Here is an 18,707-nt window from a genome sequence, read left to right as displayed (position 1 = left end):
ACAAATCAGAAACATTTATGATCAAGCGATTTAAGATGAGGACATGAAGAGTTCACCGGTGAAAAAATAGATTACAAACATATACACGGCGAAACTCTGTAATTCAGACTTGTTTGAGACAATGATGAAAAGAACCCAAACTCATGTTAAATGACAACAGTTTACAATATGAGAAAACTATAACTATTGCAAACTTGAGATTTTTTCTTCATATAACGTGTTGAATCTCATATAAAAATGAAACCCATAATACACTTGTAGGTCCGACCCTCAGAGGAAGCCGAAGAACCAAAGGATTCCGACCTTCATAAATATATATTAGGTTCGGTCATCAATGTACAAAGTATCATTTAGCTTAGTGGTATAAATGTTGGTGTTTATATCTTAATAACCAGTGTTCGAATCATGGACTTGACACTTTTTCACGCTTTTAAAAGTGAGATGTGGCGTGCTGGGGAGTGAGCAAAAACTCAACTATTATAATATAAATTTGCTACAGAATCAATGTCATTCTCTTAGTTACACTCGAGATTTTAGCCATTTGGAAAATTCTCGTCGTATCAAACTTTAATTTGAACGAAGAGAATAAAGTTAAAAATCAATGATTAAGCTTTAGTGGATTTAAAGTGGGCCTTAAATGGGCCCGGATCTAAATTTGAATTAAAGTTATACTAAGTGGATCATTTACGTGGCCTCCATCTTCTTCTTCTTCTACTTTGTCTTCCCCATTTGTTCCGACGAGTCACATCACTCCGAAATCTGAGAAAGAAGGGGGTCCCGAGATCGAAGCTCAAGGCTTCGAACCCTAATTTTTCTGGGAAACAAAGGGAGAAATGGTGGGTACTAGTAGCAATAACTCGTTGGCTGGTCTACAAGATCACTTGAAATTAGCGAGAGAATACGCACTAGAAGGCTCCTACGACACCTCAGTCATCTTCTTCGATGGCGCCATTGCTCAGATCAACAAGTAACTAACCACCTCCTTCTCTCTTCACTCTCGAATCTAACATTTTATCAACCCCCCCTAGCTACTTCGATTTTGTTCATGTTAATGGACCCTAGCTCCAATCCTTAGAAACTGCATTGCTCAATGACATTGGTAGAGATTAAAAAAAAGGCAGTCTTTATGTTAATTTCTAAAAATATACTATCTTTTAGGCATTTAAACAGCCTTGACGATGCCACGTCACGCACGAAATGGATGAACGTCAAGAAGGCAGTAATGGAAGAGACCGAAGTTGTGAAGCAGTTGGATGCAGAGAGGAGAGCGTTTAAAGAAGCTCCCACTGGTCGTAGCCGTCCTTCTTCTCCTCCTATCAATAGTACCAAGTCCTCCTCCTTTGTCTTTCAGCCCTTGGATGAGTATCCTAATTCCTCATCATCCTCCGGTGCTCCAATCGATGATCCTGATGTCTGGAGGCCTCCTACTCGTGACGTCGCTAGCCGAAGACCCGCCAGGGCTGGCCAAAGCGGTATGAGAAAGTCACCAAACGATGGGGCTTGGGCTCGTGGCGGCCCAACAACGCGGGCGGCTCCGGCTTCCCGTGGTGGGAGAGGCGGTAAGTCTGCTGCTGCAAGTGCACGCTCTTCCGCTGTGGGAAAGAAAGGAGCTGCCTCCAAATCTCCCAAGCCTGAGTCTACTGTAAGTTTTATTTAGTCCTGCCTTTTCTTCTTCTTTGTATGCTTTACTGCAAATGATATTTAAAAGTTTGTGGCTTTTGGGATGATTATTAGAATGGTGATGGTGAAGATGGGAAGTCAAAAAGGGGATTGTATGAAGGGCCTGATGAGGATCTGGCTGCTATGCTTGAAAGGGATGTGTTGGACTCAACTCCTGGTGTCCATTGGGATGATGTTGCAGGTTTGTCTGAAGCCAAAAGGCTGCTTGAGGAAGCGGTTGTTCTTCCTTTATGGATGCCTGAATACTTCCAGGTACTTTGTTTGTTTCTTGTGGATGTGTATTCTTAGGCTCGGGAGCAAACCATATAAGAAATGAAGAGAATGAAAGTGTCAGTTCATCTGTTATGTACTTTCTAGTTATGGAGGGATGCTTAATTTGATTGCTCTTCAGGGTATTAGGAGACCGTGGAAAGGAGTTCTCATGTTTGGTCCTCCTGGGACGGGTAAAACTCTGTTGGCAAAAGCAGTTGCAACCGAGTGTGGTACCACCTTCTTCAACGTCTCTTCTGCTACGTTAGCTTCAAAATGGCGGGGAGAGAGTGAGCGGATGGTCAGATGCCTGTTTGATCTTGCCAGGGCATATGCTCCCAGCACAATTTTTATTGATGAGATCGACTCTCTTTGCAATTCCCGGGGGTAATTATTTTGTTCATGACACAGAGATTGATTTCAATACCGAATTGAATGCATTTGTGATCTGGTGAATGTGTGTGTGTATGGATGCAGGGGTTCAGGAGAGCATGAGTCATCAAGAAGGGTGAAATCGGAACTCCTAGTTCAAGTAGATGGAGTGAGCAATACAGCGACAAATGAAGATGGTAGTCGCAAAATAGTGATGGTGTTGGCAGCTACCAATTTCCCTTGGGACATAGACGAAGCTCTCAGGTTTCCTTATATTCTTCTTCTTTTATTGTTTTTTAACGTGCTCAAATATAACGAGTCTGCTGACTCTTGAGCCCTATGCAGGAGGAGGCTGGAAAAACGTATATACATCCCACTTCCAGATTTAGAAAGTCGGAAGGCTCTAATCAATATCAATCTGAGAACAGTTGAGGTTAGTTTTGTGATATGAATACTAATAATATCTCTGTTGGATAGATGCATGCAGCATATATGTAATGGATGGGTTATGTGTGTGTTGTTTCAGGTGGCGAGTGATGTGAACATTGAAGATGTGGCTAGGAGAACAGAAGGGTACAGTGGAGATGATCTGACGAACGTGTGCAGGGACGCGTCAATGAACGGGATGAGAAGGAAGATAGCAGGGAAAACCAGGGATGAGATAAAGAACATGTCAAAGGACGATATCTCAAACGATCCTGTGGCTATGTGTGATTTCGAAGAGGCCATTAGGAAAGTGCAACCCAGTGTGTCTTCCTCGGACATCGAGAAACACGAGAAGTGGCTCTCTGAGTTTGGATCCGCCTAAACCCTTAAGCTTAAACCAATCCACTTTTTTTTTTCATTAAAACAAAGTAATGTGTGAGCGTTTTGTGTTTGTTTATATTGTTATTTATTAATTTGCCATTTATCATAACCTTATGTTGTTTCTGCATTACGTCTATTCAAACTTGAAAAAAAGACTGTATGTTATTCATAAAAAATACTATTTTTTTTTTAATTTTAGGTTCAGAGAGACAAGACAAGGATTGCATGATAATCAATCATCTACTTGAATAATTAAAACAATACACATGACAAGTTTAAGGAAAAAACTTCGAACTTAAGATCAAACTGAAATGAAGATAAATGTTCAAAAAACTAAAGACTAAAAAGAGTGGAGTGGTGGTGCAAAAGAGCCAATGTTTGAGAGTCTTTTTGTGACTCAAACTCTTTATTTTGATTTCATCTTTCCTAAAATCAAATATCAAAAACCCTTTTGTTGTTTATATGTTGGTGGGAGCTGATTTCTCAGGCCAACTGCTTGTAGATTCTCCAAGGGAACCGTTTCCACCTTCCTCTTGAGACACAACAGGTATCTTCACCGATGAAGCTCTCTCCATTTCCTTCTCCAGCTCTTCTTCAGACCTCAAGGCATTGAACTGTCCCTCCAGTGACTTAGCTGCAGCTAACCATGCAGTGACAATGACCAACAGTATCATTCCTAGGTATGGTGTTGAATTGGCTAGTGATCCAAAGGATAAGATCATGAACTGCTGTATTAGAGCACCCCCTGATTTCCCTAACGGGTTGCAAACCACATCAATTGCAGCTTTCCCTTTAACCTGCAAACAAAGCCACAACCCTCAAGCTAAAGGACACACATAGTCCTGGGCATATTATCCTAAACCCGAAAACCGAAACCGAACCAAATTTACAAAAACCCGAACAGTTTCTATTTTTCTAAATCCGAAAAACCGCAACCGAACCGAAAACCAAACGAACCGAATATTTGAAATATAATAAAAAATTAATTATTTTTATTTATATATAATATACTTTATAAATAAAAATATATAAAAACCTTAATATTTTTTGGGGTTTTCCAGTTTTAACTTGGGTTTTCAGTTTTCTCGGTTTTTTTGGTTTTAAACCCAAACCAAAGCCGAACTATTTCTAATTTGGTTCCACTTCAGATTTTATAAAAAAAATAGGAACTCGACCCCAACCCGACATTACCCGATCCGGTCTGATCCAAAAAATGTCCGGTTCCTAAACGGGTCCTAAACACTCCAACCGAATTACCCGAAACCCGAATGCCCAGCGACACACAAATTCATTTCTTCAATGAGCTTTTTTAAAAAGAAGAAAGATTAGCAAACCTTGGTATCCTCATCCAAGGGGATGTAAGCCATTTCTTTACAAGGATCGAACAAGCTGTACTTGGCACTCTTGCTGAAGATATTCTGGAGAGCACCAACATAAACAGCTGCAAGCAGCGGAGTCATACCAAGCTTGGCAACAAGTGGTGCGAATGGGCCACCAAACAGTATCAGAGAGAAGAAGGCAACGCCAGTCAATAACAGAACAGTTGGGGTGATCTTTGCAGCTACTCCCCAACCATACTTATCAAATACGTATTGACTGAGAAGCATCATTGTGAATGTTGCAATACCAGTGCAGGTTGAGAAGTCACCCATAAACGCCGAGTACTCGTTCGGGCTAGGAAACTGCTCAGAGTATAAAGAAGGAAAATTAAAAAGCTAAAGCAATGTGAATGCAAGGGTGGTAATAGATGAGGTGCTGTAACATACCTGAGCTTTAAGCTTTGATTTCCATGTGACTTCCACAAGGTTGATACTAATACCATACGCTACCACTAAAGTAGCAAGATCCCTAATGTATGGTGATGACACCAAGAACTTCAAGCTCTCCATCGTTCCCATCTTTGGTTTGTTCTGTAAAAAAGAGGAAACAAATCAGAAGAGCCCTCTAAGCAGCAAAAACAAACTTCTGCATGCCATTACCTTCTTCTTCAGGCTACGAGTTGGAAGAGGAACGTATCTATTAACCCACCAATAGAGGAAACAGATGGCAAGCCCCATTCCCACCACAATGCTCATCATGGCTTTCAATGAAACTGCCCAGCCATCAACTCCAGGACCAAGATTCTTTCTCAAGTTAGAAAAGTATTTCACCGTTCTTCCGGAGAAAATCAGCGCAACATTGGCTCCAAGTCCGAACAAGGGATAGAATTTCTTGGCTTCATCCACAGTTGTGATCTGCAAAGAGAGTGAACGAACCACTTCTATATGAAAAAAACTCACAAACCACTGACTTGTAATCATATATGCTGCATGATTACACATCAACAAACTCAGCTGCAATGAAAAACTATTACAGTAATAATTAATAAAGCATGTCATCAAACCATACACACACCAACCAACAAAATGAACATCTCTGAGATTTTGAGATTTTGGGGCTGTAGACTATTTAGTAAGAATTTCAATAATTTTTTTTACAAAATTGAAATTATTTTTACCAAAAATTTTTAGGGACATAGGCCAATACTTAACTGGCCTATGTCTGAGAGGCACACAAAAAAAAAAAAAAAATCTACAGGGCAGAGTAATCACCTGATTAGCAAAGCCCCAGAAGAGAACTGAAATAACCACACTACCCCAAAGCTCAGCCATGACATAAAACAAACAGAAACTCCAAATCCTCAAGATAGCAAGAGGACCCATGAACCTTGGACCGAGAGCAGCAAGGAGCTTATCAGCAAGAGCATCCGGGTGAATATAGTTGCTGAGAGGGTACATAACGAAACCAAAGGCCCCAAAGTAGATGATGAAAGGGATAATAACGGTGTAAAAGAGAGCCTTCTTGGAGAGAACATTGGAGAGCTTGGTGTAGAGGAGCATGAACCCAATAGCCATAGGGAGATTGACCCACGTCTTCAAGAAAGGTATAATCTCTGCCGAACTTCCTTTAGCCGTTACGACCAAGACGTCCTTCGTGTCCCTCAGGATCGTGTAGTTGAATAGAATGCAAAAGAACATTAAACCTAAAGGTATAATCTTTTTCAACGTTGTGACCTCCACGCCGAAGATCTTTGGTGATGGTACAATCGCTGCCGTGTCGCCTTCGTTGAGCAGAGCTCCTCCGTCTGCCTCCGCCTTGCATATGAACTCGGTGGTTCTCTCCTTGTGGGAAATGGAAATCTTTGGGTCAAAGGATTGAGCTTTCTTGAAGGAGAGAGACAAGGCGGGTGGAGTTCTTGGCTTGGAGGAGAAAAGTCTATGCTTTAAGCCGTGGGATGGGTGGAGAAGGCTTCTTCTCGCTCCGATGGGTTTGGCGGGTAAGGAGAGGATTCCTCTGGTTTGTATCGCCGCTTCCATCTCTCTCTCTTTGGGAAAATACACGGAGAGAAATGTGAGAGGAGATGATGATGATGATAAAAGGAGGAGGTGAGTGGGTAGTGCGAAGAAGAAGAAAGAATATAGTTTTTTTTTTTTTTTTTTGCCAATGAGATATTTACAGGATGTAATAAAAAAAACACTAAAAGGTCACTGTCTGAATGCTAAATAAGCTAATTTTTCGGATTTAAGGAAATAAAATTGGTCTCGGGAAGGATAAATTTGCGGTCGTGTTGTTCAACCATGTCCATGTGAGTTTTTTTATTTCATCATTTCATGGTAGAAAAAGTCTCAAGAGGGTGATACAGCAAATTTCTGTTTTACCCTCAAATTCACAAGTTAAAATGACTGTAATGACCCTTTTGGGATTATTTATTACTAGAGGCTTGGTGGGTGGCAACGACTTTCTTTTCTTTTGAGTTAGGTGGCTAAATAATGCTCTATTTACTTTACCCAAATTAAATCACGTGTTATATAATTTAATATTAAGAAAATAGTACTATTATTTATTCATATTTTCCAGGTTTTTATAGTGTAATCAGATGGAATTTATTCCAGAGTTTCGAACTTCGTTTGTCTTTGTCAAATTTTTATGTTTACTATCAGGGTGGTCGGTATGTTCTTATAGAATTAGTTTGCGTACCATTGCAAAATAGACAATATAAACCTTCATGTGAAAAATATTTATGTCAAGTGTCAAAACAAAATAGATTTTGGATTGATTATCTTCCTTGATTTGGTCGAGCATCACAGTTAGTCCTACACTCGATTGTTTTTCCCTTTTCAAACGTAAAGGAATTTGCATCCTGAGTTCATTTCTGACGGCGGCCCAAAAAAAGACGACAAAAGGAAATAAGCTGACCAAACTCTTATATGGAGTACATTTTAGTGGCAATTTATTTATTTTGCGTCATTTTGTCAACTTTAATATCACATAATTCTATTCCAAGGACCAGTTAGAAAACATATATTCGCTGGAAAGGTATGAAGGTGGTCTAAATGTTTTCAAGAGGCGCATCATCTAATCTAGGGGGATACGATTTTGAATAACAAATGACATATGAAAAAGATGTCACCGACTCAGCGGCCGTTCTACCAAGAACATCTTCAAAAGAAATTCTATAACTTTAAATATAAAATTTTTTGTTCTCTAAAAAGAAACTTGAAAACTTCAAATTTAGATTTTTAAGAAGTGAAACTTCATATTTGGAGTTTCACTACTCAAAACTCTAAATTTGAAGTTTCATCTTTTTATTTGCATTTTGGTCCTTATAATTAATTACACATCATATTTATGATTTTCAAGTATTTTCAAATTTATCGTTTTATTTTGTAAAACTTTGTATATCATAAATATTTAAAATCTATTTTAATAAATTCAAATTTGACACGTAAAATTAAATAAAAAATTTTAAATAAGATTTATAATATCTAAAACTAGAATCAGACAACAAGAATATTACAAAAGAAACTTAATAATTTAAAAAAAAAAAAAAAGATTCATGAAGACATAATTATTACACAAATTTAAATATTACAACAACACTAATAGTCTAGTAAATTTTCTTCGGAACCTCTAAAATATTGTCTAAACAAATTTTGTGTAACCGAAAATGGACCATTACGAAAATAATTTTATGGAATAATGTGTTATTTTGCTTGTAGTTTAATATTTAATTATGTATTTCTATTTATAATTTTATATTTTAGTATAATATTTTATTAATTAATATTACTGTAATATTTATATATATGTGCTAGTTATTTATAAAAGTTTTATTGATTTATATTAATTATGACAAATATAAAGACCATAGTATAAATTATAAATAATTTTGAAGTTAAATTTGAAATTTTACTTTTGGAGAAGAACACCTTGAAACTTCAAATATAGAGTTTTGTAAAGTCTAAAATAGAGAGTTCTTTTGGAGATGCTCTAAGCGTGGCACTTGCCCCCTATAAAATTATTAAATTCATTGTAACTTGCCCAGAATTTTGTTATTTACGTTTATTGAAAATCATGTTTTAGCTTTATATGTGTATTTACATATGATTTGCCCCCCAGTAAAATTTTGCTCTACATCCGCCCCTGCACCGACTGTGTCTTGAGCTGCATCTTTCTCTTTTTCTATTAGAGTTTAATCACCAATCCATGCAAACACATGTTTTTAGTGATTAATTATGATGCAAATAAATGTTTTTGTTCCTAATATACAGTATATTTTGTATCTTTTGAAATAAATGATTTTTTGTGATACTTCAAAGAAAAATGACTCACGGATCTTTCTGTAAGAAAAATCGATATAATTTATGTTTTCATATTCAAACAAAAAAATCGATAATTTTGATGAAGAGGATAATTGGCAGCCGTGGGATGAAAGAGACGGCTCCGATTGTCAGTGCACCCAACTTGCCGAAGAAATATCACAAGGAGGGAAAGAGGCATGGGAGGGAGCGTGTTGCTGACCTAAAAAGATCCAATCGATTCCCTCCATTCCCAATATTCCTTTTATTACAACCCAACGGTAATGAGATCTTCCACTTGGCGACGTAATAACGGTTCTTCATATACATGCAAGCAAAATTGCACTTTTTACCCAGAGATATTTGTACCGGGTGTGTGTGTGTGGTGATAATAGAAAGAAACAAACGGTGTTTCTTGTATACACGTCACAACCTTCCTTGACAGCTTTGCTCTTTCCGCCCAAGATGTTTCTCTCTTTTGTCTTTTTTTTTCTACAAAACAAAACTCCTCCGACGGCTCCGTATATGCCACGCCATTTTCAAGAATCCTCTCTTTGCAAGCAAAGGCATAATTCATCTTTATCCTGTTATTACTGGACTTGGACATTTTAGATGTTCAGTTAGGCCCGTTTACAAACAAAAGTGATCAGAACCAAAGCTAGCAGCAATACTCTCACTCATTACTGGACTTGGACACAAAAAAGGTTTGAAATGGTTCATTCTCTGTCACACACGCATACACAAGCATTCCCTTTTTCCTCAACAGAGTTGACAACCTTACCATCTTGCCCATTACTCTATGAGCTAATGCACTTGCTTCAAGGTCTTTCTGAGTGGCTGAGTGATCAGCTGAAGTCTAAGTAGTTGTGTATCATTCATCATAATTCATAACCAGAGTTATTGTTTGGAGTCTTCTATTTATTTATCAGTTAAAAGATGAGTAACATTCCATCTTTTTTATTCTAAGTTACTCATAAAACCAGACTACCCCAATTTATTGTTTGAAGCTTGGAGGTTTCTGAAGTGAATCGACCACCAAATAACCCAAACAGAAACATTAAAAAAAATACAGTACCTAAGCAAAGCCTCAAACTAAACGTTAGAAAGACAAGAGGAGCAAGCAGAAAGAACAAAAGGAGTAGGAGGAAAGAGTCTGACTCAATCCAGAATATCAGAGATAGCTGTCTTCTTAAACGGATCACCTTGAGCCAACTGTGCAGCCATAGCCTTGTTCGGAAAGATATTATCAGCCTTCATTCTATCTCTCATCCCATACGCAGGAGCTTTAGCGTTCGAGTAACCCTGCATGAGTGCCTGGAACTGCCTAAGCCGAGATGTATACCCAACCTCCCTCATCTTCTGGAATATCTTCTCCGTGTTATGAACATCTCCCCGTTTCGCGTACTCGTCCATGATGTACATGAACGAGCTCATCATCAGCTTCGTATGGCTCTGTTTCGACGCCTTGCTCAGCAGAGAATCAGCCTTCTCAACTTCCCCTGCTTCCACGTATAGCCTGATGAGCGCATCCCATGTAGACGCCTCGATCCTGCAACCGCTCTCCGCCATTCGCTTGACCAGATCCTTCCCCTTTGAGAGCATCTTGTGATCCACGTACACCCTCAGGAGAACAGAGAAAGTGTTTGAAGAAACCCTTCTGTCCATCTTGATAACCTTCTCGAAAATCTCCTCTGCCTCTTGCACCTTATCGAGCTTCCCAAAAGCTTGGATCGCAGAAAGAGACTCCTCAAAGCGAGGCTTCGATTCGCAGATCTTCCACACTCTCCTCACCTCGTCTTCTCTCCCGAGAGAGGCGTAGATGGATAGCAAATCTTTGAACGCTCTGCGGTTCGCCTCTAAGCTTTCCCCTTCCATCTCTTTCAAAACACTCTCTGCTTTCTCCTTAAGCCCAGCTACCGAGTAGTGCCTAGCGATGATAGCTTGCGTGTTGAAGTCAGGCTCAACGCCTTCGTCTTTCATCGTCTCCACAACCTGCTCCATCCCCTTTATGTCGTTAGACGACCCTTTGACGTCAATCAAGATTTTGTAAGTGAGGAGACTCGGCTTCACGTTCTCTTTCTCCATGAGGAGAAGCACGTCAGAGATCTTCTTTCTGTCGACTCTCTTGTAGAGGAGAAGCATCTGATCGCAAGTGAAGCCAGAGCGAGGGAATCCCAAGTCCTTCATTCTGTTGAAGACAAGCTCAGACTTCTTGACGTTGCAAGCAACCACACAGTTCGCCAGGAGGGTGCGGTACATCACTTCCCCTCTGAAGGATTTGGGGATCTTGTCCACGTAAGCTTCTCCCTTCTCCAAGCCACGCGTTTTAACAATCAGATCTAACCGAGAAGCGTAGTCTCTCTCGTTCATTTCGATCTTCTTATTTGCCTCCAACCACTCTGACATCTATAGGAAAACAGAAAACACAAGCAAAAGCGTTGGAACACATCCAAGTCAACACAACAACAAGTAAAGTTTACCTGTAAGGCTCTTCCGTACATGCGACGCCTACGTAGCTGGAGCATGGCTTTAGCAACGTCAGTGCGGCTGATCTCATTTCCTTCTTCTTCCACCCATTTATCAAGCGCACTGCCTACAGAGAGACCCCCTGCAGAGACAATGGCCTTGAAAAGCTCGGATTGCTTCTTTTCTAAAGTCTTTCTACTATCATCGGTTTCAGTGAGGTCTAGCTCCAGCTCTTCTTCTTCATCAGCAGAGAGCTTCCCCTCATCAACGTCACTCTCATCACTACTACTAGTAGTGGACTCTTGGCCTGATTTGGAATTTTCAAGTTCGGAGAAACCGTCTTCGAGGTCGTCATCTTCCTCTTGATCACTTTTAGTGCCGGCACTCGAGGAGAGAAGACGTTTACTCATAGAAGACATGTGGTGAACTCTTGGAAGGGGTTCAAGTTGTTGATCGTGAACAAAGGAATGGGATTGAAGAGTGAAGAAGCTTCTTTCTCCGGATGGTATCTCTTGTTTTGAATAAACAGCATTAGTACAAGCACCAAGTCGGAGTCTCTGGGATCTGAAAATTAGTATCAATACAACTCAACACAGACAAAAAAAAAGGAACCTTTTTGCTAGATTGCAACAAAGCGAAAGCCTAAAAAGGAGATATCTTTCGGATCAAAACGAGAGAGAGAGAGAGAGATTCTAACCTCCGCAAAACCTTGGAAAGGGCGAACATGATTGGTCCCTCGAAACGATCACTGCAATTTTTATCTGATTGCTATTTGAACAAAGCAAAAACAAAACACAAAGATCAGACTAAACAGTAACAAAAAGAAGCTTTAGATACAGTAAGCAATAGATCAGATTCGAAAAGTAAAAGCGAAGAAGCTTACAGTCGTGTGAAATTGGAGTCGACAAAGAAGAAGAAGAAATGAGAACAGAGAGTTGTGTGTTGATGAAATGAGAAGGGTTTAGGGTTTTTACGCTCTTTTCGGGAATGACGGTTTTGTCCTCGGATAAGCGTCTCTCGACACCAGGCTCACCAGATGGGCTTTTAAAGTATGTGCTGAAAGCCTGAAACCCTTCGGCTCTGACTGTGTATTGGAGTAAAAAATTAGAGGAAAAACAATTTTCATCTCTGAAATAAAACCAATCAGGTAAAATCATTTTAGTTTGGCGAGGATAAATGTAGGAGATGGATTGCATCCCTACACAAAGTCCATAAGATAGTAGATCTGGCCTTTCAAATCCAGAACATCGACTCGACGAGACCCAAGACAATACATCAGCTCGGCTTATGACTCTTTTTAGCTAACTATTAGGAACGACTAAACACATCCAGTTTAGCGGCTCAATTCATCGGGATAGTTACTCGGCCCGACGAGATAAAACCCATTAGAGCACAGTAACCTAAGGCAACGATAGATGCGGATCACCGAAGAGGAGGAAACAAAGAGAAAGAGATTCAAACATCAAGACACACACTTGCGGCTAGAAATTCTAGCCGACTTGTAACCGACAAAGATCTTTCCGATCTAATAACCGTCTTCGAACTAATCCACCGACGAGTTTTGTCTTTCTCACTGGAATCCGACCAAACTCGGTTCAAATAGTAAATAATTTTGTAGAGTAATATATTTCTCTCTTTTCTATAAGAGTCAGAAAATTTAGTGCATTCCCTCTATTTCTTTTCCTCTAATTTTCTCTAAATTTAGTTATTCCAAATTACTCCAATTTCGCCAATCACACTCTTTGTTAACCTTTAACGGTAATGGATTCTTCTTCTTCTCTTTTTGCTCAAATACCTTTTTACATGTACATAAACATCAACAAGCTGGAAAATGTCTAATCTGCATCTACACACATCTTACGGATAATGTCTAATTAAAAACAGTGACCAACCTCCAAGCTTTGGATGCTACTATGAAACAGTGCTACAAACTCCTACAATGCTTTGACAACAATTCCCCTGTCTGTCTCTGATTAGTTGATTCAGACATCAGATTTGGCACTCAAAGTTCTGGAAGACTTGGTCTCTGCTCCAGAAGCACTAATGGAGCTTCCGGTGTCAGGCATATAGTGGTAATTGTAATTAATTCTGGTCACTAAATCAGCCAAATGAGGAAAGTGTCCCACATTCAGCTTCGAAGACAATACCTGCAAGTTCAATTTCCCATTAACCAACCCCTTTATTACCAACCATGAGAGGTCAAGTTACAAGAACATAAAGAGTTTTAGATAAGCTGTTCTTACTCTAAGGAGGAAAGCAATGCAGTCTTCAAATTGTTTCTCAATGTGCTCTATTTCCATTTCGCATCTTGCTTCGATCGTTGAAGCTGCTCCTCCGCTGCTCAGTGTCTGTTGTATTGAGTAGAATTCTAGTGTATTGAGTAGAATTCTAGTGCTAGTCCAAGAATCATGTTGAAACGACTTGCGATGATTGCCCACTAAACAAAACACACCAAAACACTTTGTTTTTTTATAGAGCCACAAAATTCATATTATTTATGCAATCAAAAAGAGATCATTACCAACTTTTCTTGAACCACAAAGCATTGCCTCTGAATCGATAACAAGTAGGTCTCGTGTACATATATGACCTCCTCCAGAGATCCTGCTTTTGCCATAGCTTCGCATAGTTCACGCCATGCCGTGTGATATACCTGCCTCACAAATATCCAGTTTACGCCCCGACAAGTTTTCCATATTAACTTATATTACTCCAACTAAAAACAACCAATGATGTAGTATCAGAACATACCCTATCCATTACATATTGATGAAAAGCATCCACAAAACTGAGGAGCTTCTGTTCCAGTAACCAGTGGTGCTTGCGGATTTTGGCTGCAGAGCCTTTACCCTATTATACACAAAACGCACCAAGTCACTAAGTTTATCAAACTAAACCACACTATTATGATTGATTACTAATTATATTCATCAGTATTGATTAAAAGACTGATTAGGCTCTTTGAAACTGGACTTGAATGTCACATGAAGCATTCTAAAATGGTAGAAATGAGTTCAAGAGAGCGATATCAAAGGACCTTCCACATCCACCTCCATGCTTTATCAAGCACATATTTTTCTCGGTTGACCTTCAACAAAAATCCCATCACCTGTTTTCATTTAAAATAATTAAGACAGAACAACAAAATGTCTTCCCTAGAAGAATAGCTGGATGAGAAAGGGTTACCTGGTTATACTTCTTTATGGCCTCACTGTTGGCAATCAGTTCAAGCGGCCATGGCACCTTAAAAAGAGAATATAGTTCAGATCCTTAAATACAGACAGATGCAACCATGTTTTAAGCTAATACGTTGCAATTGGTTGGAATGAGTAAATGTCTTTCTCTAGACCTTGTATGTGAATTTCAGAGACTCGAGGCAGTCTATCCCAAAGTTGTTAGGGCGGCTTTTACGAATTGAGGAAAGGGGTATAACGTTACTCTTGTCATCTTTGTCTTTGTCTAAACAACATTTTCTGGAAATAGATACCACTAATGAATCAGCACTGTTTAACAGCATGGCATCAGCTGAATTTCTAATTAATTCCGGTATATATAACCATTACAATTTGGAGTTAATTGGGTTTGTATGAGCACACATAGGACAATAGAACAAGGATACATAAGAAAACCACTAACAAGCAGAAATTTCGTAGAAGTTATTGACATGAAGACATGAATAAGATTAATATAAGGTGGCTCAGTTATGACATGAGGTGGCCGAGTTACATGAGGTGGCTGAATTACATGAGGTGGCTGAATTATGACATGAGGCGGCTGAGTTACATGAGGTGGCTGAGTTATGACATGAAGAGGTTGAGTTGTTGAGACGAAAAAAGAGCTGATGGAGCCTCTAGAATACCCAATTATCCAGCAAATCTTATTATCTCTTTTGAGTTTGATGTTTATATAAAACCATTGTATGTGTAAACAAAAAGATTAAGAAAATAAGTTCCTCATTCTTGTGTGTCTCTCTCTCTATTCTCTCATCATGTTCTTCATCTGATTTCTCTTAAATCTCTTAAACTTTCATGGTATCAGAGCATAATAGCTCCAGAAACCTTATTCTCTACTCATTCTCAAACATTACTTCCGCGAATCTTTGATTATTTTTTAAAATTTATTTCTTTACCCACTGGATAATAACTGTTCTTGAACTGTTCTTGAGCTTCTCATCCGCAAATCACCATATTTTTCTCTTTTCTTGCTGAATCTTGAGTTGTTCCTGATGGATAATAACTCAAAGATGATTGTGATTCCAGTTACCCTTAAGGGAACTAACTACTTACTGTGGGCAAGGCTTGTCAAAACTGCTTTTGGAGGCAGAGGACTCTGGGTGGTAGTTGAGGAGGGCAAGAACCCAAAGAAAAAGACCATGCTAGGAGAGGATGGAAAAGAAGATGCTGTTGGTGCTGCCGCTGAAGACAAGAAAAGAGGTCAGGAGGATCTCATGGTGTTGTCTATCATCCAGAACAGTCTTGAAACCTCAATCTTGGAAGCTTACTCCTACTGTGAAACTTCTAAGGAGCTATGGGATACACTCCAGAAGGTGTATGGCAATGTTTCTAACATCAATAGAGTGTTTGAAGTCATGAGGGCTATCAATACTCTTATTCAAGAGGACACTGACTATGATAAACACTTTGGGAAGTTCAGATCTTTGTGGGCTGAGCTTGAGATGTTAAGGCCAGGGACTGTTGATCATGATGTGTTGAATGTAAGGAGAGAGCAAGACAAGGTCTTTGCACTCCTTTTCACCCTTAATCCAGGGTACAATGATCTAATCAAGCACATCCTCAGGAGCAAGGAACTTCCATCACTTGAAGAGGTGTGTGCACAGATACAAAAGGAGCAAGGATCAGTGGGTATCTTTGGAGGAAGAGGGGAGCTCACCATGGCTAACCAAGCTCACAAAGGTACTGAGACAAAAGCTGATGGCACATCTAATAAGGGGTCTTACAAACCAGAAGATAAGAAGGTTTGGGTGTGTGATCACTGCAAGAAGAAAGGTCATGGCAAAGACAAGTGCTGGATTCTTCATCCACACCTCAAGCCTCAAAAGTTCAGAACTTCCCAAGCTGATGCAAGAGCTAACTTCTCTGGTGAGATGGGGGGGACCATCCACTTATGTGCGGAATACAACTAATGGTGATGGGAAGACATTGACATTCAGTGGAGACTCAGCCGTGAGAGCTACACAAGATGATTCCATCAAGAAGTCAGACATTGATGCACTCATCAAAACTCTCAAAGAGTCTGGTAACGCACTTGGTATCTCTCTCAGTGCATCATATAAATTGCCTAAGGCTCTTGGTACATCAGTACATCAACCGCATACATCTAGTAGTGTTAAGCCTTTAGTTATAGACTCAGGAGGTTCTCACCACATGATTAGTGATGCTAAGTTGATTAAAAACATAGAACCTATCTTAGGTAATGTCATGATTGCCAATAGAGATAAAATACCAATTAAAGGTGTAGGAACTCTTAAGTTGTTTGAAAAAGATAATATAGCTTTTTACATGCCAGCGTTTGCTTCAAATCTTTTATCAATCAAGAGAGCCACCACTGATTTGAATTGCAATGTGATTTTTAGTCCTAATGAGGTTGTGTTTCAGGATATTGAGACCCTTAAGTTGATTGGCAAAGGTGTTACAAAGGAGGACTTGTACCTACTTGAAGACATCAAGCCTGTCTCCAATTTATCTTCTGCTTTTACTTCAATTCCTGTTTTAGATCATGATGTATTATGGCATGCTAGGCTAGGCCACCTCCATTCTCGTGCACTGAACCTTTTATTAACTGATGTTTCTTTTAAAAGTGATGGCTGTGAAGCATGTATTCTTGGCAAACATTGCAAGACTGTTTTCCATAAGTCATCTACAATCTATGAAAACTGCTTTGATCTTATACATTTTGATATCTGGACTGCTCCATGCACTTCTAGGAAAAATCATAGATATTTTGTCACCTTTATAGATCAAAAATCTAAGTGTACTTGGCTGACTATGATTCAAACTAAAGATAGGGTGCTAGATGTTTTTATTAATTTTCAGAATTACATAACTAATCAATTCAATGTTAAGATCAAAGTATTCAGGTCAGATAATGGGGGAGAATACACAAGCACAACCTTCAAAAATCATCTAGCTAAACATGGAATTATTCATCAAACCAGCTGCCCATACACACCACAACAAAATGGTGCAGCTGAGAGGAAAAATAAACATCTTATGGAGGTAGCTAGGTGTATGATGTTCTACACCAATGTGCCCAAGAGATTCTGGAGTGATGCAGTCATGACTGCTTGCTATCTTATAAATCGCACACCAACAAGAGTGCTTGGTGATTGTACTCCATATGAGGTATTGAACCATAGAAAACCCTTTCTGAATCACTTGCGTGTATTTGGGTGCTTGTGCTATGTTTTGCAGCCAGGTGAACTGAGAAACAAACTTGAAGCTAGGAGTACTAAAGCCTTATTCATTGGCTACTCTACTACTTAAAAGGGCTACAAGTGTTATGTTCCAGAATCAAGAAGGGTTCTGATCTCCAGAGATGTAAAGTTTGTGGAATCCAGAGGCTATTATGAGGAGAAGAGTTGGGACAAGCTCAAAGATCTATCTCAAACACCCTCGGATAGGGCACATAACTTGAGGTGTATCATGGAGAATCTTGGCATCAGTTTACTAAAAGACCCAGAGAAGATCAGGGAAGTCCCAACACAATCTGTAGAAGAAACAGTAGAAGATGTTGGATTCACTCATCCTGATCATGAGGGGGGCAATGGGAATGAGGTGCAGCCTGCACATGATCAAGATGAGATACAATCAGAAGCAGATGCTCAGACTCAAATGGAGACGCAAAGTGATGGAAATGAAGCAGAACCTCAACAAATTCAACCACTGAGTAGGAGTACCAGAATGAAGAAACTATCCAAGTGGGTCGACACCAGAGTGTACTTCAACAGCAATGTTGTGGCTCACCCTATCCAAGTAACATGTTCTTTTGCAAGTTATCCTCAAGAGCATGTAGTCTTCGTCAGCAATCTGGATCAAGACTATGTTCCAACAACTTATGAAGAAGCTATGGAGCATGAAGAATAGAGAAACTCAGTTGGAGATGAATTTGGAGCCATGATCAAGAATGACACTTGGTATGAGACTGAGCTTCCCAATGGAAAGAAAGCAGTCACCAGCCGCCTACTCTGGTGTGAAGACAACCAAAGAGGAAGAAGACAAGACTAGTAGCAAAGGGATACACTCAAGTCTATGGAAAAGACTACCTAGACACATTTGCACCAGTAGCTAAACTTCATACCATAAGGATTCTACTCTCAGTTGCTGTGAACTTGGAGTGGGATTTGTGGCAGATGGATGTCAAGAATGCTTTTCTTCAAGGAGAGCTGGAAGATGAGGTCTATATGAGGCCACCACCTGGTATGGAAGACATGGTCAAGCCAGGAAATGTCCTAAGGTTGAAGAAAGCAATCTATGGATTAAAACAGTCACCAAGAGC

General features: G+C 39.5%; 3 protein-coding genes and 1 pseudogene across 3 annotated transcripts; 1 reads left to right on the top strand and 3 right to left on the bottom strand.

The window, feature by feature from the left end:
* Positions 1-709: 709 nt before the first annotated feature.
* On the top strand, positions 710-3,261 carry LOC106300092 (katanin p60 ATPase-containing subunit A1-like). The gene is made up of 7 exons (XM_013736163.1): positions 710-967; positions 1,159-1,642; positions 1,735-1,932; positions 2,072-2,316; positions 2,407-2,565; positions 2,647-2,734; positions 2,828-3,261. The coding sequence occupies exons 1-7, from the start codon at positions 834-836 to the stop codon at positions 3,107-3,109; spliced, it is 1,590 nt and encodes a 529-aa protein (XP_013591617.1). The 5' UTR covers positions 710-833; the 3' UTR covers positions 3,110-3,261.
* A 55-nt stretch (positions 3,262-3,316) lies between these two features.
* LOC106300091 (ADP,ATP carrier protein 1, chloroplastic-like) lies at positions 3,317-6,572 on the bottom strand. The gene is made up of 5 exons (XM_013736162.1): positions 5,700-6,572; positions 5,088-5,342; positions 4,875-5,018; positions 4,443-4,790; positions 3,317-3,905 (listed from the first exon to the last, which is right to left on the bottom strand). The coding sequence occupies exons 1-5, from the start codon at positions 6,462-6,464 to the stop codon at positions 3,567-3,569; spliced, it is 1,851 nt and encodes a 616-aa protein (XP_013591616.1). The 5' UTR covers positions 6,465-6,572; the 3' UTR covers positions 3,317-3,566.
* A 3,089-nt stretch (positions 6,573-9,661) lies between these two features.
* Positions 9,662-12,183, bottom strand: LOC106300751 (pentatricopeptide repeat-containing protein At1g80270, mitochondrial). Its single transcript, XM_013736957.1, has 4 exons — positions 12,076-12,183; positions 11,890-11,960; positions 11,207-11,756; positions 9,662-11,132 (listed from the first exon to the last, which is right to left on the bottom strand). Exons 2-4 carry the CDS (start codon positions 11,916-11,918, stop codon positions 9,885-9,887), a joined length of 1,827 nt encoding a protein of 608 aa, XP_013592411.1. The 5' UTR covers positions 11,919-11,960; positions 12,076-12,183; the 3' UTR covers positions 9,662-9,884.
* A 991-nt stretch (positions 12,184-13,174) lies between these two features.
* Positions 13,175-18,707, bottom strand: part of LOC106297804 — a 12,467-nt pseudogene continuing 6,934 nt past the window's right edge.

This window comes from Brassica oleracea, chromosome C6 (genome assembly GCF_000695525.1).
Source record: "Brassica oleracea var. oleracea cultivar TO1000 chromosome C6, BOL, whole genome shotgun sequence".
Taxonomy (NCBI): Eukaryota; Viridiplantae; Streptophyta; class Magnoliopsida; order Brassicales; family Brassicaceae; genus Brassica; species Brassica oleracea.
This window is presented reverse-complemented; position numbering and strand designations above follow the sequence as displayed.